This window comes from Ictidomys tridecemlineatus, chromosome 5, assembly GCF_052094955.1.
Source record: "Ictidomys tridecemlineatus isolate mIctTri1 chromosome 5, mIctTri1.hap1, whole genome shotgun sequence".
NCBI classification, from domain to species: domain Eukaryota; kingdom Metazoa; phylum Chordata; class Mammalia; order Rodentia; family Sciuridae; genus Ictidomys; species Ictidomys tridecemlineatus.
The window spans coordinates 11,472,381-11,489,686 of NC_135481.1; the positions used below are offsets into that span (position 1 = coordinate 11,472,381).

General features: G+C 39.3%; 1 protein-coding gene across 10 annotated transcripts in view; it reads right to left on the bottom strand.

The window, feature by feature from the left end:
- Positions 1-816: 816 nt before the first annotated feature.
- Positions 817-17,306, bottom strand: part of Bbs4 (Bardet-Biedl syndrome 4) — a 59,196-nt gene continuing 42,706 nt past the window's right edge. For 9 of the 10 annotated variants that reach the window (XM_078049335.1, XM_005316768.5, XM_021728157.3 and 6 more), the window contains 10 exons: positions 12,136-12,189; positions 9,931-10,058; positions 7,565-7,619; positions 6,504-6,572; positions 5,201-5,353; positions 4,932-5,103; positions 3,905-3,974; positions 3,149-3,290; positions 2,397-2,598; positions 817-1,752 (listed from right to left, as the gene is read on the bottom strand). In XM_078049335.1, the coding sequence (XP_077905461.1) occupies positions 1,658-1,752; positions 2,397-2,598; positions 3,149-3,290; positions 3,905-3,974; positions 4,932-5,103; positions 5,201-5,353; positions 6,504-6,572; positions 7,565-7,619; positions 9,931-10,058; positions 12,136-12,189 (1,140 nt within the window). In that variant the 3' untranslated portion in view covers positions 817-1,657. The remainder of the gene's footprint in view (positions 1,753-2,396; positions 2,599-3,148; positions 3,291-3,904; positions 3,975-4,931; positions 5,104-5,200; positions 5,354-6,503; positions 6,573-7,564; positions 7,620-9,930; positions 10,059-12,135; positions 12,190-17,306) is intronic. The other variant, XM_078049334.1, reaches the window with a different exon arrangement.

A 17,306-nucleotide genomic window follows, 5' to 3' on the forward strand; every position in this document is an offset into this window, starting at 1 on the left:
TTAAGTTTTAAGAAAATCTAAACCCAAGTTAATGTGAAAAGCATTGCTGGCTTGACTGCAATCACTGGATGCATGGTAGTACCTTATCGCAAAGAAAACCTTCAAATCTATGATTTTCAGCTATCATTCAAATCCAAATTACTCTTCATCTTCAAACCAGTTTCACTCCTGCAATCCAGCTATCTTAGTGATATCATTATTTGGAAGTCCTGAAGATAAACATGTCTAAAAGTAGACTCCACAATCAGCCCTCAATTTTATTTCCCCAGTATTATTTTACTCTAAATCCAGAAATGAGTCCCCGTCCTAAAACCACATTCAGTCAATCTCTAGTTTCTGTCGATTTTAGCACCTGAATCTCTCTCATGTCTCCTTCTTCCTCTCCATCTTTGTTAATATTCTCATCTCACTGAGACCTCTACAATAACCTTTTCAACTAGACCAGTTCAGTCTAGTATGTAGCCTCCACACTAATATAGAAACTGAGTTTTCTCAACTTCTCAGGATGCCCAGTTCTGTCACATACCCACTAAGATAAGGGTTTCTACTTCTGATACCTTGCTCTGTTTCTGAGATACGGAGAATTGCTCAGCTGCTTCTTCAATGTCAAATCATGTCCAGTCATAAAGAACTCCAAAACAGTAGAAAATCTTCCACTTATGGTGAGTAAAAGGCATTTTAAGTGAAAAGTGGGGACAAGCTCTTAGCAAATTGATGCCTGCCCTGTCAGGGCAGGGCTGTTGCTGATAACAAGTAAGAAGTTCTTCCTCTAGTTTCAAACTAGGCTTGGAAACGGGTAAGGGAGGACAGTGATCATAGTTTTTTAAACATTTTAATGTGATCTCTTATTTTTACACCTGAGTTACAAGTTTCCCCAAAGGAATAATGATACATAATCTTATAAAGGACATATAGATAATATATTGATAGCATCTGGTTAGTGGTTATTATCATTGATTGTCTTATACTAAAATTTCTCAGCTAAGAAGTTTTTCCCTTTTTAAAAAATCCTTGGTGCTGATACCCGACCAGCTCATGGCTCCTAGTTCTGACATGATCTGGTTCTAGTCTCTGACCTCTTGCAAGAACCAAATACAGGGACTTATTGAATTCCCTTTGGGCAAATGCAGCTGGATACTTTCCAGTCTGGCCTCAACTTAGCATTTTTTTTTCATTATTTCTTTCAGACTGTGAAAAAACTATATTATCAATCCAAGATTTATGTTTGCCTTGCAGATGGATTACCCCCCAGTCTGAAAATCATCCCAGTTAAGCCATAGCTTCAGTATCACAGGGCTACTACACAGAGATCTCTCAGCCTTTCCTTGCATGAAGGAAGTGGAGAATCAACCAGGAGATAAAAGTTCTTTTAAAACCAAACAGCTCGTGTGCCTTGCTAGCTCTTAAGTTTCACATACAGCTGACACCTTGCTCCAAATCTTAATCTACTAGACTATCTTCTCCTCATGTCCTGGTGGATCTGGCCAATAAAGGGCTGCACAGGCCTTAGGCTCCTCGTGAGCATGGTAATACCCTGTGTTCTAATTCAGTAGTGCTCACAGGGAATAGCGCTGGCCTCCACGATGCCTGATCATATAACATTCCTTGGTCCAGTACCTCCTCACTCAGAAACCCCTACTCCAGGGTCATCCTGCTCCTATTTTTCTCTTGTTTGCTCTGATGTTTCCACAATGGGCTCTGGCTCCAGAGGAAGAGATGGTGGCTTTGTGAGCTGGGATGTTCCGCCAACACCTAATAACAAAACAATTAGCATAAATTCTTAGTTAAATTTCAAGAGAAAACCCAAATTTGGGGAAACTAGCAAGATGATGGTGTATCTTTGCAGCTATGAGGGAAGGCAATAACTAAATAAATAAAGCAACTGTCAAGTTTGTCTTCAGTGAATCACTGAAAAAAAAATCTTCAATTTCCTGTACCATACCATTCAACAATAAAGCACTAAAAATTAAAGCAAGACTATATAACAGAATTTATTTACTAATGTATTTCCTCCCCCATCCTACACTTGAAACAGGGTCTTGGTAAATTGTACACTGAACTTGAACTCACAACCTTCTCGCCTCAACCTCCTAGGTAGCTGGGATTACAGGTATGTGCCATCATGCCCAGCCTTGCTAATGTATTTCTAAAACTGTAAAGACTGTATTACCTTACAGTTAAGTCTGCTGGTGCTGTTACCTACTACATAGCTTACTGTAAGAAAACAGATACTAGTTTGGCCACCCTTTTTTTTTTTCCCTCCTTCTGGCCAATACACTAAACTGACCATATTCTGAGTCTGAAGAATGTAAGCCTCACTCAAAGTTGTAATCTCTTTGTTGGCACAGGCAGCTTGTACCCACTACATTTTTATGGAACTTTGTGTAGCCTCCTACCTGAAGGGAGCTTCCTATATGCAACTGCTGAAGACATTGCCTGTCCAAGAGCTTGATTGGAACCCAGAGGCTGCTGGAAACCAGCAGGTTTTCCAGTTGAACTGATTCGGTGCTTTGATTTGGGATCTTTAACTGGTTTAGTCCAGACCAGTGCCTCCCCAACCTGGAGAGCAGCTCCCAACTTCTGAGCCATCTCCACCATCTTGTGTCCACATGAAAAGAAAAAAAAAAAAAAAGAGTTATAAGCATAACTGGCAGAGACTAGTCAACCCTCCTATTTTGGACCTTCCAACCAAGAGGGTTAGCTGAAATGGTGTCTGCTGGCTAGCATTTGAAGGAGGAAGTATTTACTGCAAAGGAATCATTCTGAAAGGGCAGAGAATATAGACTGTCTTTAGTGGCTAGCAAGAGAGCTCATGTAGGATCTCAAAACCACCAACTGAAATCTGATGTATCACTGGGCTAACTTCTGCCTTTCCTACATGAAGGGAAGTGGGAAGAAGCTATGCAGAGACACAGACCTCAACTCAATTGAGCAATAACAAATCAGTAAGCCTGAAGTTCTTTTTACTGTTATTTTCTTCTAGAAAAGTTTGCCTTGGACTGTAACTAACTGATGATCTTTGCAGCATGTCAAAGCCAAAAAGAGTCATGAGCCTAGAACAACTTTATAATTGCATTATTTTGGAGTGACCTAAAAGTCTGCTGACAGCTTGCTTAAAACGACTTATGAGAGCTAATAAAAGACATACCTCAGGATCAAATTCCAGAGAGCTATTATCCTTGAGAAAGTTAACTTTCTTTTCCATCTCCTGATACTGGGCCAGGGCATCCTTCTTCTCACCCTGGTTGTACAGCAGCACAGCATAGTTCAGGTTTACTAAAGGGTTACACCTGTGGCAGGCAGACAGATACTATGGAGCAGGAGCTTTGCAACAAATGCACATTTAGAAATCCTTCTCATTACTTGAAACAAAACAAAACTGATTGGAGATTTCTCCAATACCCAGTAATGTGGGAATATGCTATGTACACTTGTGGAAAAGAATCAAGGAACTAATTGCTCAACAAGCAAAGCAGGTATTGGGACCAAGTCTGACATCTCAGCCCTCAACAGAGAACACTCAGGTTGTAAAAGGGCCCTACTGTACTAGATGCTAGTGGAATAAATTCTGAAAGAGTCAAGTTTATCTTAGGTTAAGCCGTGCCCTGAATTCCATCTGATATTGCAGCTAGCCCACAATTAATCAGCAATCCAAGGTCACTGCTGCCTCTGGCTTTCTATGGCTTCCTGATTACTAAACTTGGAACAGGAAATATTTTTTCAGAGTATTAATTCCTGCTGAGCCCTGCTTCCTCAGGAACCATATCCTTCTACATTTGGTCCTGCTGTGTATGATGGCCATGCAGGAGTGTCTGGATGACTCAAGCAGCACTACTGGTACAGTACCACCTCATGACTTTGATTGAGTCCCACCTTCCCCAGTACCCTTCCCCCAGTAGCGTACTTATCCAGGCGAACTGCTTCTGCGTAGGCTCTCTTGGCATTCTCTGTATCTTCCAGATTGGTCAGAGCCACTGCAACCAAGAAAGTGAGGAGAGCTAAGCTTAGAAAACAAAATAGTGTATTTCAAGACCATTCCCAGAGCTGGGGGTGTAGCTCAATGGAAAAGCACATGCCCAGCATATGAGAGGCTCTGATTTGATCTCCAGCACCACACACATGCCAACCCAACCCCGAAGTGAACTCCTCCTCTGCCCCATCAACTATGGCACTGCTGTACATTCTCATTCCACTTAGATACCTCTTCATAGTTAACAGTTCTATGCATTCTACTTTTGTAGTTTCTTTTCTGACACTGCCCTAGTTTAAGCCAAGTCAGATTTTCCATTTTCCCCAGCGAAAATGTCTCTACTTGCCTCCATTCCAGTTTTCCTGTGGTATCAGATGTCTCATTCACTGACAAATAAATCTAACCACATCACTGGCCCTACTTAAGAATCCTCAGTGGTTCTCCATGATCTTTAAACTATTATTTAGCAATAGAACACTTCCCTTCTTTTAAATCAATTCCTGGAAGGCTAATGTACAAAACAATGAGAGTTCTTCTAAAAAGCCCTGCCTATTTCATGTCCCCATCAGGCAATTATAATAGGCACCTATAAGATCTAGGATTATGGCTGGACAGGCAGCCTATAGAATGAAGTCTACAGCCCTTGGACTATTCTCATGGCCCTCTATAATCTGACCCCAGATTATTTTATCTGACTCATCTTCCACCACATTCTCTGACAATATTGCCCACTAACTGCATGGGACACTGCGATTTCATGGCTGTAGCCTCTGTTCACAGTGGTTCCTCATTCTTCCTGTGCTATTCAAGTCCAACTTGTATTATGTACACAGGAAAGTTATGTCAGATTCATTCCACTGTCTTTCCTTTCTTTTATGGGATATTTAGCTACTGATTCTAGTTCATTTTTCCCTCATTATAGACCATAAGAAGAGGTTTCCATATAAATAATGTCTCCTACCAGCCAAGAGCATGTAGAGCTCCCCCATCTTTGGCTGGAAGTTGATGGCTGCACTGAGGAAATGGAAAGCTGATGCATACTGCTGCATGGTCAAATGGACAAGGCCCAAATTATATAGGATCTTCCAATCGAAGGGTGCCAAATAGTTGGCTCTTTTCAGGCAGCTGATAGCCTGCAGGGTAGAGAGGGCACTCAATGAAAAGGTGGAGCAAGCTCAGCAGACCCAATAACCACACGAATGAAGACAAAGAATGTGAAGGGACACTCACTGCCACATATTTCTTCTTGCCAAAGAAACACATTCCAATATTATTCCAGAGTGGAGGACTTTCTGGAACAGCACAAGCTACAACTCTGTATTTGGTGAGGGCAACATCAAAGTCTCCATGGGTCTGCATCATGCTGCCTGCTGCCAAGATGGCCTAAAAACATGGCATGTGGAAAGTTAGTAATTCTGTTATTCCCAAAGGCAGTGAAGTAGCCTCCTAAATGTAGATAACTCAGCAGGCCCATCAGTATAGATAAGACTGAAAAACTTCTCCTAGAAACATAAATAATACGAAGCTACAGTGACAAGTGCTCCTGAGGAATGTTCTGGTACACCACACTATGACTCTCTTTGGCACTATACCCAAAGAGGAAAGAATGAAATGTCTCTGGCTTTACTCAGCTCATGTTTCCTACTTCCATCCAGGGAAGTCAGTATTTCAGTAAATAGTGCTTTTATTCTATTCTCTGTAGCCCTTATTTGGTACACCAAGTACTCCAAACACCTCAAATATACCTTCTGCAATAGAACTAAGGGTAAGTCAACTTTAGGCTTCATCAGTCAAGCCCTTTCATTTCTCAAAAGAAAAGTGGCAAGGAGGAGAGCCAACAGTGTCTGGCTAATGACTTTCTAAATCAGGACTGAGTTTGTGTCAATAAATAACCCTATCTTGCTACATCTCCCTCAGAGATATTCATCCACCTGAGATCTTCTTTCTCAACCCCAATGTCACATCTTAACAAAATTTGTGATCTCACTGACTTTCTCTAAAGGTCATTTTACCATAGTTATTTTTGATAATACCTGTGCAAGCTTTATCAATTTCCCAAATAACACATAAGCTAAAAAACCCTCTGATTTTGCTTTATGCTGAGGTTGCAGGCCTGTTAAAACAAATGTGCTAATTTAGAAGCACAGCACCCACACTTCATAATAATTTTAATTAAAGAAGCTGCCTTTTATTTATATATATGTATACTGTTGTTTTTTTTTTTTAAATCTCAAAGTTCCACTATGTTACCCAGGCTGTTCTTGAATCACATGGGTTTAAGTGACCATCATGATACAGTCTTATTTATAATTCTTTAAAAAACATCTATTTCTTGGGTTGGAGGTGTGGCTCAGTGGTAGCGCTTCCTAGCACGCACGAGGCCCTAGGTTTGATACCCAGCACCACCCAAGAAAAGTGAATTTCTCAGGTTATTCAGTGAGGAAGCTAACCCTTGCCTTCCAGGGTCAGACCACTTCTAGGTAGCCATGGGACTATCTATATGAAGGCTCTGGGGTTTCACAGCTTGCAATACCTTGTAGTTGGTGGGGTCGTAAGTCAGTGCATTTCCAAGATGTTCAAATGCCTTCTGGTAAACACCAAGCTTGAAAAAAGCAATCAGAGAATTGATATCAAAGGGAACATAGCAGTTCAGGAATCTAGCCAACCACACCCTGAACAAAAACACCCAATCATTGATGACTTTTCTTGACAAAGAGAAAAAAAAAAAAGAGTTGAACATACCAAAGAAAGAAAGAAAACCTCAAATCCCCATATTTGTGGGCTTTTAAAATTTTACTGATTTGTCTCCAGGTATGATCAAAGTATCTATCTGCCAGAAACCATTTCCCCTACGCTCATGCTGTTCTACATAATGCCTCTGGGCAGGAAATGAGCTAGTTAGCCTCCAGTCCTTTGGGGCCAGCCTCACAAGTCAAAGCCCATGGAGACAGAGGGTTAAGCTCCTGGTTCCTCTTAAAGAAAAATGAAATAAACATAAAGGCTACCAGAGAGGCAGTGGTGGAGGCAGAATCAGCTGAGCAGAGAAACTGATAGTGTGAGCAGGGCTTCATCAGTCCAGAGATCCCTGGGCCCGGGGTCCTCAGGCTGATATAGAAAAGTGATAGAGCCAAAACAATTCCATTCACACTCAGAAATGTAAAGAAGGAGTGAAGACTTTATTCTAGACAAAGTGTCCTTTGCCCTTGCCTTCTCTCTTTCCTATAGGACCCTGGCCAGGAAGAAGGAGAAACAGAAACAGCCTTTACCCTATGCCCTGTGCCATGCTAACTTGATCACAGTTTGTCCCCAGAGGCCAAAATAATAGTCCCCAAAACCAGACAGGTGTTTCTCATATATGCTCTTTCCTATTAGATAAGAATTATAATTGTAGTAAGGCAGAATTAAAATTGACTGATTTGAATGAAGAAAGTTAATTCCTTTAGCAAAGAATATCAAATACTGAGAACAAGATTCATGTGTTCCATGTGACTATTGGTAAAATGTGCTAAATATCAAAATGCAGAGAAGTCACTGTATGCACAAACCCCAAAGCATTTCTAACATCAGTGCATGAATGAGTGGAATTTTCATTACCTGTAAATACAGCAACCCTAAAGTTGTAAGAAGTTCTGTGTTTTCTGGTGAGAACCTGCAACACAGAGATGCTCAGAGTGAAACAATGGTTATAAGAGACGATACAAGCATAGCCACCTATCCTTGTGCAACACTTGAGACATTTTGCTGAACCTCCTTCTCCACATGGAAATTTCTGAAGGCAATTTGGTAATTTTTTTAAAAAGTAGGTCATCTGAATCCTGGCTATAGGGAAAATTGCTTAACAACAACAACAACAAAAAAAATCAAGGCTCTTTTCTTAGGGCCAACATCCTATGATCCTGGGTACCAAAAAAAAGAAAGAAAGAAAAATCTAAGGTATATTTTGTGTGACTTTCCTTCTTGATTACACTGATACAATTAAAGAACAAAGTTTTAAACACCAAGTCAGTTGGGAATACGCATAGTTTAAAGCCAGTCCCCTTTTGTGGGATTTCTTCTGTTTTCACTGTGCTCAGGATGCCAGGCAGCATAATTTTCTGTGTCAATTTAGGATTCCAAAACCCCTAATGTTGTACTCTCCAAATTAAACATAAAGCCATACTAAATAGTCAAATTAAACAAAAGACGGAAGACACATAACAGCCTAGGAAAGAAACTTGGAACTGGCCCTTGGAAGTAAATATTGGCTCAAGTAAAATATATCTCAATCATTAGTATATGTCTTTGTTCAAAAACCAAAGCAACACTGAGTTAAGACTATCTGACTACAGAATCATCAGTTTCAACAGTCATAATACCAAAGGGCCCTGTTTCCTCCTCTTAAGAAATGAGGCAAGATGCTGGTTACTGGTAAGGATCCCAGAACCAGATAAGTCAAAGCCCCAGCCAAGGGATGCCTGAGCTGGCTAAACTAAGCTTTCTCAATTTAGATGAGAACTTGCTTTTCACTTTCTGCCATAATAACACCCATTTTCATTTCTTTCCCCAAGCCACACGAGTAACTTCTATGACTCTTGCAGCAGCCATTTCGCCACACAACATGACTATTCACTCTAAAGCTGTGGGTCATAAAGAATGGTGTCTACCTTCTCAATGAGACTCCAAATGCTCAGCTGTTCCCTTTTATTCCTTGGGAAATTCAGTGACTTAAATCCTTGAGTAACCACCAGAAGAATGTCCCTCTTGGGATTTATGTGCCCTATTTTTGAACAGCCAACTTCTATGAGGCAGGGGTCAGGAGTCAGGGCTGCCCCTATCACCACAGGATACTGAACACAGTTACATGGCTCCTTCCTACTTGCCCCATAATCTTAGCTTCTAACCAACAAAGAAAAATGCCTTCTCTCTTTATAGCTTACCAAGGAATTTTTCTGTCTTTTTAGATATAAAGCGTTGTTGAAGAAAATTCAGAAAACAGTGTTGTGGTTGATAATAACCACAAAATTACTAGCTTGGCAATTGATAATAATAGATATCTTAGTTTAGTTCAGAATCTAATTATCAGGACTAATAGGCCTTGAACTGTAGATCAGACATTTTAAGTGACTAAACAAATGAGACACTTAAAGCATTTTTTACAGCTATTATATTTAAACGCGTCCCTAGAGAAGAAACATGGAACACTAACATGGGAAAACCATTTAGTTCAGTTATCAACTGTTCAGACTGCCCTGGTGATGTTCTTGAAAAACAAGATAGCGGGGCTAAGGGTGTATAGGTTAGGAGTAGAGCACACACCTAGCATGTGTAAGGCCCTGGGTTCAAGTCCAAGCAACAAAACAAGATATGAGTTTCAAGCTAATAAGAGAAGATATTTATTACTGAGCTAAGAGATTTTTGTCCCTAATAATATCTCTGGATATATAATCTATTATAAAGTATTAAAAAAAAAGAATGGCAGTTTGGCAGCTGACCCCCAAATCTTGCTGAGTATATGTCAGCCTACTTCCCTTGCAGCTATGTGTTCCTCCTGACCAATTTTGAACCATGAAATGAGAGCAGGAACTATGTGTGCAATTTGTGGGTCACCTAAACTCACTACCAGATGCTCATTCCATATTCAGATTCCAGTACCACTTCCCTTCACCGTAGCCTGAAACATGGATGTTGTATTACAGTATCTCAGCTTTAATCATATAGGCAAAGGAATCTAGATCCCAGGTTGGTTTTGTGAGCAAAGCTACCAGCTAGCCTACAACAGCCATCTTTACAGGTGAGAAAGAAACAGTCTACCTTATTGATGCCATTCACTGGCAGCTCTTATCTAAACTTTAGCTTACCTTTCATTCCAACTTATATAAGTAGTAATCAATCACATATATCTTCTCTTAGGCTTGGGAGTTCACATGTTATCATTTTTTTTTTAAGTTTCTCATTGCTCTAAAGGTAATAGACACACTTACTCCACTGCTTTCTTGTAGATTTCTATGGCCTTGTCCAAGTCTCCCTCCAACAAGTGAATCTTCCCCAGCATTGTGTAAGTCAGATCATGCCTGTTAAGCTGTAGGGCATTGTGCAGCTGATCTTGTGCCTAACAAATTTGATGCAGTAAAGAGAACAAAATCACCACCATAGGAAGAACAATGGCCTGCTGAACAAATGTAGGAATATTATGTTAGAGCAAATAGCCCACACCACCCAAAGACCAAAAAGTCCTAAAACTGTCCTTGTGTCTTGACAGGACAGCTGGCAACACAGGCTGTCTGCCTCTGCAGTCACCTGGGAGAGTTCTTCCAAGATAATTAATCTTTCTGAAAGTTTTCTGCTTGGCATTCATATCTATGACTCATACTTTGTAAGTCAAAAGAGACATCAGTTGGGTGTGGTGGCACACTCCTATAATCTCAGCAACTTGGGAGGCTGAAGGAGAAGGATTGCAAATTCAAGGCCAGCCTCAGCAATTTAGCAATGCCCTAAGCAAATCAGTGAGACCCAATCTCCAATAAAAAATGAAAAGGGCTAGGATGTTGTCCAGTGCGTAAAGGCCCCTGGGTTCAACTCCTTGTACGGGGCAGGGCAGGGGACCATCAGAGGACAATGTAGAGTGCCACATCAAATTCTACTCTAGCTGCACCACTGACTGACTATCTTCCCCAGCATAGGCCTCATTTTCCCCACCAATGTGATGACAAATAAATGAATAAATGGTACCCTATGTATGGGTATAATTGCACAAATGGTATGATTCTACATCACATTCAACTAGAGAAATAAAAAGTTGTGCTCCATTTGTATAAAATATAAAAATAAATGGATAAATGGCTTATTCTCATTTATTCACTCAATGAGTATTCATGGAATATTGGCTATTTTAGGTACTAGGTATACTAGAGTTAACAGCCGTAACAATTAAGATTTCCTTTTTCTCGGGAAGTTTGTATCGTAGTAGATAGACAAAACTGTTCTATGACTCACTGTTTCAACAAGTGTTTATTTAATTGCCAGGTATTATATTTGCTTAGCCTGTTAGCTTTACAGTAAAATCTAACTATGATTCTCCTTCTCATCAGTACAGTTCCAACTAAAGAGCAATCCCACCTCTCCTCTGGCTCAAAATAATCCCATGAATTGAAATGTACCTGCTCACAATATTCTCAGAGAAAAATCTAAGGCTATAAAACTGTAAATCCATTCAGAAAACCTAAGGGGCCCACAAAATATATATTTTTCATATATATATATATATATCTCACAGGAGGAAAACTGTTAATGTGTAGACTCTTTTTTTTAATATTTATTTTTTAGGTGTAGATGGACACAACACAATGCCCATGCTAAGCAAGCACACTACCGCTGAACCACAATCCCAACCTGTGTAGACTCTTTTCATATCCATAAGGGATACATCAGGTTATACCAGTTTATAAATTGACACAATTTATAAATATTGTCAAATTGAACATTGTCAAATGGGTATTAACCAATTCAGAGTCTCAGTCTCGGTGGCACTGGAGAATAAAACTTCATGACTACTAAGTGGGAACTTTATGAAGAACACTCTACCCAATCTCACTATCACTAACTTTCAGGTCTCTCAGTAATTTCTTCTATTCCTCAATTAATATGTATACATTTCTTTCTGAGCCTAGAGCTTAATCACAATGAAATACAAGTTCTCATCATAAAAAAAAGCAAAACTAAAAGTTAAAACTAAAAATTGTCATTTTAAATTTAAAATGACAATTTTTAAAATTTAAAATTCATTTTAAATTTAAAATTCATTTTCAGTGACATTAAAAACTAAAATCAGTTGCTGTGAGAGCAACTTTAAGACTTAAAAGTTTACTTTTTGATATCTATATTATTGAACATTTGTTTCTACTGAACATTTGTTTCTACAAACACTGGGGGTGGAGAGAAAGAAGAAGTGGGGGAAATACACTGTCATTCATAGTATTTCCAAAATTTCCATTTTCTTGTCAAAAGCAAGGGAAAACAAGATGAGTAATGATGAATGAGCATTAACATAGGGATAAATGTATAAAGTGCATTTCCTAAAGCTCTGTAAACACTAGAGAGAATACAAAATGAGCAATGGCACCTATGCAACACAATCACACCCTTAAGTGAAATTCCAGTCAACCACCATCACCCCTTCTATAAATTACCTTATTGAACTGCTTCAGATAAATGTAGCAAACTCCTAGGTTATGGCAGATTTCCTACATACAAAGAAAGGAAAATGGCTTAGGTGTAATTCATAGTAAGCATTAGAGTGAAACAAAAGGCATCAAGAGTGTTATTGTTCAGCAAAGTGTATATGTATTCTACAAAATTAGTTCCCTTATATATATTTTTAAATTAAAATAATAAGAGAAAAAAGCAGAATAAATAGGTGATCTTCCTGGATCTACATGGCTTCTTGAAGATACACACCCAGCCCACCTTCCTACCATTTTTTCTCTAAAAGCTGTCCACTACCCACATCCTTTGTGCCCTTTTCTTAGAAGAAACTATTCATAGCTCCTGCTGAGAGGACTGATAGCCACATAGCTCCATCCTTAAAGAAATCCTCTCTGTCCATCTCTGGGCACCTGAAGCAATCAGAATCCTCTTTCTAGGAATCTACAATTGGAACAGATCTAGCTAGTTGCAAGCACTAAATTCACAAGGTGATGTGGACTTGGGAGCTGACAGCGCCATCTGGAGGTCACTATGATAAAATGTATGTAATTGCAGTGGATCTGCAGAAATTCAAAAAAAGCATAGGTCTCATGTGCTTGTGGATTGATTGTATGTCCTCCTCTGAGAAGTGTCTGTTCAGGTCCTTGGCCCATTTGTTGATTGGATTATTTGTTATCTTATTGTTTAATTTTTTGAGTTCTTTGTACATTCTGGATATTAGGGCTCTATCTGAGGTGTGAGGGGTAAAAATTTGTTCCCAGGATGTAGGCTCTCTATTTACCACTTTTACTGTTTCTCTTGCTGAGAAAAAACTTTTTAGTTTAAGTAGGTCCCATTTGTTTATTCTTGTTATTAACTCTTGGGCTACGGGCGTTCTATTAAGGAATTTGGAGCCCGACCCCACAATATGTAGATCATAGCCAACTTTTCCTTCTATCAGATGCAGTGTCTCTGTTTTTATATCTAGCTCCTTGATCCATTTTGAGTTAACTTTTGTGGCTGGCGAGAGAAAGGGATTCAATTTCATTTTGTTGCATATGGATTTCCAATTTTCCCAACACCATTTGTTGAAGATGCTATCCTTCCTCCATTGCATGTTTTTAGCCCCTTTATCAAATATAAGATAGTTGTAACTTTGTGGATTAGTCTCTGTGTCCTCTATTCTGTACCATTGGTCCACCTGCCTGTTTTGGTACCAGTACCATGCTGTTTTTGTTACTATTGCTTTGTAGTACAGTTTGAGCTCTGGTATCGCTATACCTCCAGATTCACACTTCCTGCTTAGAATTGCTTTTGCTATTCTGGGTCTTTTGTTTTTCCATATGAATTTCATAAATGCTCACCATCTCTAGCAATCAGAGAAATGCAAATCAAAACCACCCTAAGATACCATTTCACTCCTGTAAGATTTGCAGCCATTATGAAGTCAAACAACAATAAGTGTTGGCGAGGATGTGGGGAAAAGGGCACACTTGTTCACTGCTGGTGGGACTGCAAAATGGTGAGGCCAATTTGGAAAGCAGTGTGGAGATTCCTGGGAAAGCTGGGAATGGATCCACCATTTGACCCAGCTATTGCCCTTCTTGGACTATTCCCTGAGGACCTTAAAAGAGCACACTATAAGGATACGGCCACATCAATGATTATAGCAGCACAATTCACAATAGCTAGACTGTGGAACCAACCTAGATGCCCTTCAGTAGACGAGTGGATAAAAAAATTGTGGCAGCTATACACAATGGAGTATTATGCAGCACTAAGAAACGACAAAATCATAGAATTTGCAGGGAAATGGATGGCATTAGAGCAGATTATGCTAAGTGAAGCTAGCCAAGCCCTAAAAAACAAATGTCAAATGTCTTCTTTGATATAAAGAGAGCCACTAAGAATAGAACAGGAAGGAAGAGCATGAGGAAAAGACTACCAGTAAACTAAGACGAATGGGGGGAGAGAAAGGAAGAGAGAAGGGAAAACATATGGAAATGGTAGGAGACCTTCAGTGATACACAAAATTATAAGAGGTTATGAGGGGCAAGGGGGTGGGGGGAAAAAAAGGGGAGAGAATTGAACAACAGCAGAGGAGGTAGAGAGGGAAGATGGGAGGGGAGGGGAGGGGAGGGGGGATAGTAGGGGATAGGAAAGGTAGCAGAATACAACAGTCACTAATATGCCATTATGTAAAAATGTGAGTATGTAACAGAAGTGAGTCTGTATTATGTATTTGGGGAGTTCAAAACCCAATTGAGTCGAATGTATGAAAGATGATATGTCTTGAGCTCTGTAATGTTTTGAACAATCAATAAAAAAAAAAAAAAAAAAGCATAGGTCAGAAAACTATGGCCCATGGGCCAAATCATTCCCTGCCCTCTTCTATAAATAAGGTTTTATTGGAACACAGCCACAGTCTCTTGTTTTTGTATGGCTCTTTTGCACTAGAATTGCAGAGCTAAGTAGCTACAATAGAGTCTGTATTAAGTTGCAGTCCCCCTACCCCGACCTCATTTCCCCAGACACTAAGGATTGAACACAGGGCCTTACACATGCTAAGAAAGCACTTACCACTGGGCTATACCCCTAGCTCTTTTAAATTTTTTATCATGATATGGTGTTTTGCTAAGTTGCCTAGGTTAGCCTTGAACTTGAGATCCTCTTCCCCTTAGCCTCCAGAGTAGCTGGGATTACAGGTGTGCACTATCATGCCTAGCTAAGCAGCCCTTTACAAAAACAACAACAACAAAATTTTCCAACCTCTGAATACAGAAAGAAAAGATGAAGCAAAAATGCAGAGTACTACCTTGGTTGCTGCCAATGTTCTAGTTCTAGTTCACTATAAGTCAACTTGTACTCTTGACCTTAAGTGTTGTGGAATCTCTCAAATAACTTTATAATGAACTTTCCTCTATTTAGGGTAGCTTTAGAGAAAGAAAGAATGAAGAAAATGCTCTTGGGAAACATTGTAAGGAACCCCGGTTAGTAGTGTGGATGTGTCCCTGTCCAAGGAACATGGACCACAAGTGCTAGACACAACTAGTTTAATGTTTTCCAAGTCTCCTAAAATAACAACAAAAATCAATCACTGATTAAGCACCTATTATACAATAGGATCAATGCCAGATGTTTTTTGCATATATTATTTAAATTTTTCCAACAAATCTGCAATGTATAATCTTTCCAATTTTACAGAAAATAAAACTGAAGCTCACAGAGGTTAAGAAGTTTAATTAGGGCTGGGAATATGGCTCAAGCGGTAGCGCGCTTGCCTGGCATGCGTGCGGCCTGGGGTTCGATCCTCAGCACCACATACAAACAAAGATGTTGTGTCCGCCGAAAACTAAAAGATAAATATTAAAAAATTCTCTCTCTCTCTCTCTCTCTCTCTCCACCTCACTCTCTCTTTAAAAAAAAAAAAGAAGTTTAATTAATTCAGGAGGTATCAGCACTGGAATTTTTCCTTTCTTTTTTAGTTCCATATCCTAATCATATATAAATGTAGTTGGAATGACCATGAATTCATCCAATTCATATGCCATCTACTTTTACTATTTTTGTAACCAAATAGCAAAACATTTCAGCATGTACTTCTGAAAGTCTGAAAGAGGTTTCTTTTTTTTTTTTAACCCATTTATAATACCACTATCACACCCCCCAAAAATTACTAACTGCTCTATATCATACATTCAATTACGGTTAGATTTTCCTATTGTCTCATAAATGTTTCACATTTTAAAAAATTACTTTTCTTAACTCACAAATCAAATTCACATGTCAAAACACTAGGACTTGACCTCTGGCCTGCCCCCAAAACTTGTGTACTTTTCACTTCATCATGCTATAGAAATGTACACATGGAGACAGAATCGGGGAGAATATAGCCTTTCTTCTCCTTTCCATGTCCTGAAGGTTAACTAACCCCTAACCTTTTTTTAACCATTTGCTCTAGATATTATTTTCGAGGGAAGCAGCTATATGCCTTAAACAAACTAAGAGAAAAGGAAATTTGGAAAGGTAAACAAAATAAATCAGAGTCAAATTCTGTCTTTCATGAGGTGAAGGAATCCTGTAGACATCTGCAAATGCAGATGGTATGGTAGAAAGATTCCAGCATTAAAGTGAGCAATCCTAGATTCTAGGTTGAGTTCTAACACTGGTTCTGTCTCTAACTCACTGTGTGCCCTTTTTTTTAAAATTTTTCGGCAGACACAACATCTTTGTTTGTATGTGGTGCTGAGGATCGAACCCGGGCCGCACGCACGCCAGGCGAGCGCGGTACCACTTAAGCCACATCCCCAGCCCACTGTGTGCCCTTTGGCAAGTCATTCCAAGTCTCAGCTTTCTCACTTGTCAATGGTGAAAATTCTCCCTACTTAAGAGAATTGCTCCAAAAGTCAAATAAAATAATGGCAGGCAGAATTATTAGTCTCCTTTTGCAGCCAGACATGGAATATCCTGGTAAATCCAAGAAGGTAGGGCTAGAAGTCTTCCTAAGACACTTATAAAGCATAGTAGAGAGTATCTGGCTATTTGGGAAATGAACACTTCTAACTGGTACCAATGGAATGATTATCCAAGTGAGTCAGAAATAGCATCTTTGCATCTCCAGAGTATAGCTTACTGTCTGGTACATAGTAGACATTAATGTGATGAAAATATTAATTAAAAAGTACATGAATTTTAAAAATGTATTTGTTGATGCTCGGGATTGAACCCAGCACCAACAAATAAACTACACCCCTAGCTGGATTTTTCCTTTACTTGTAGCTTCACTTTTGTCTATATTCTATGGCATAAAGAGTCAAAACAACTAAAAAAAAAAAGAATAAAAAAGACTCAAACAACTTAATCTTCAAACCTACAGAAGAAAAGTGACTGGCAAATTTAACACACTTAAAAAATAATAGTGACAACAGAACTTCAGGGAAACCCATGGAATGCAAGCTCTCTTCGCTAATCAGTCTATTCCTTCTCTCATAGAGATGAATGTCTCTCCCAGAATCATCAAATACTTGAAAAAAATCTCAGCCTGGACATTCTAGGACCACCAAATCAATGCCAGCAACTATTTACCTGAACTTTAGTTACATGAAGAAAAAAAAATAACCCCTTAATTTGCAAAGCCAATGTTTAGTCCAATTTTCTGCTACAATTAGACACAATC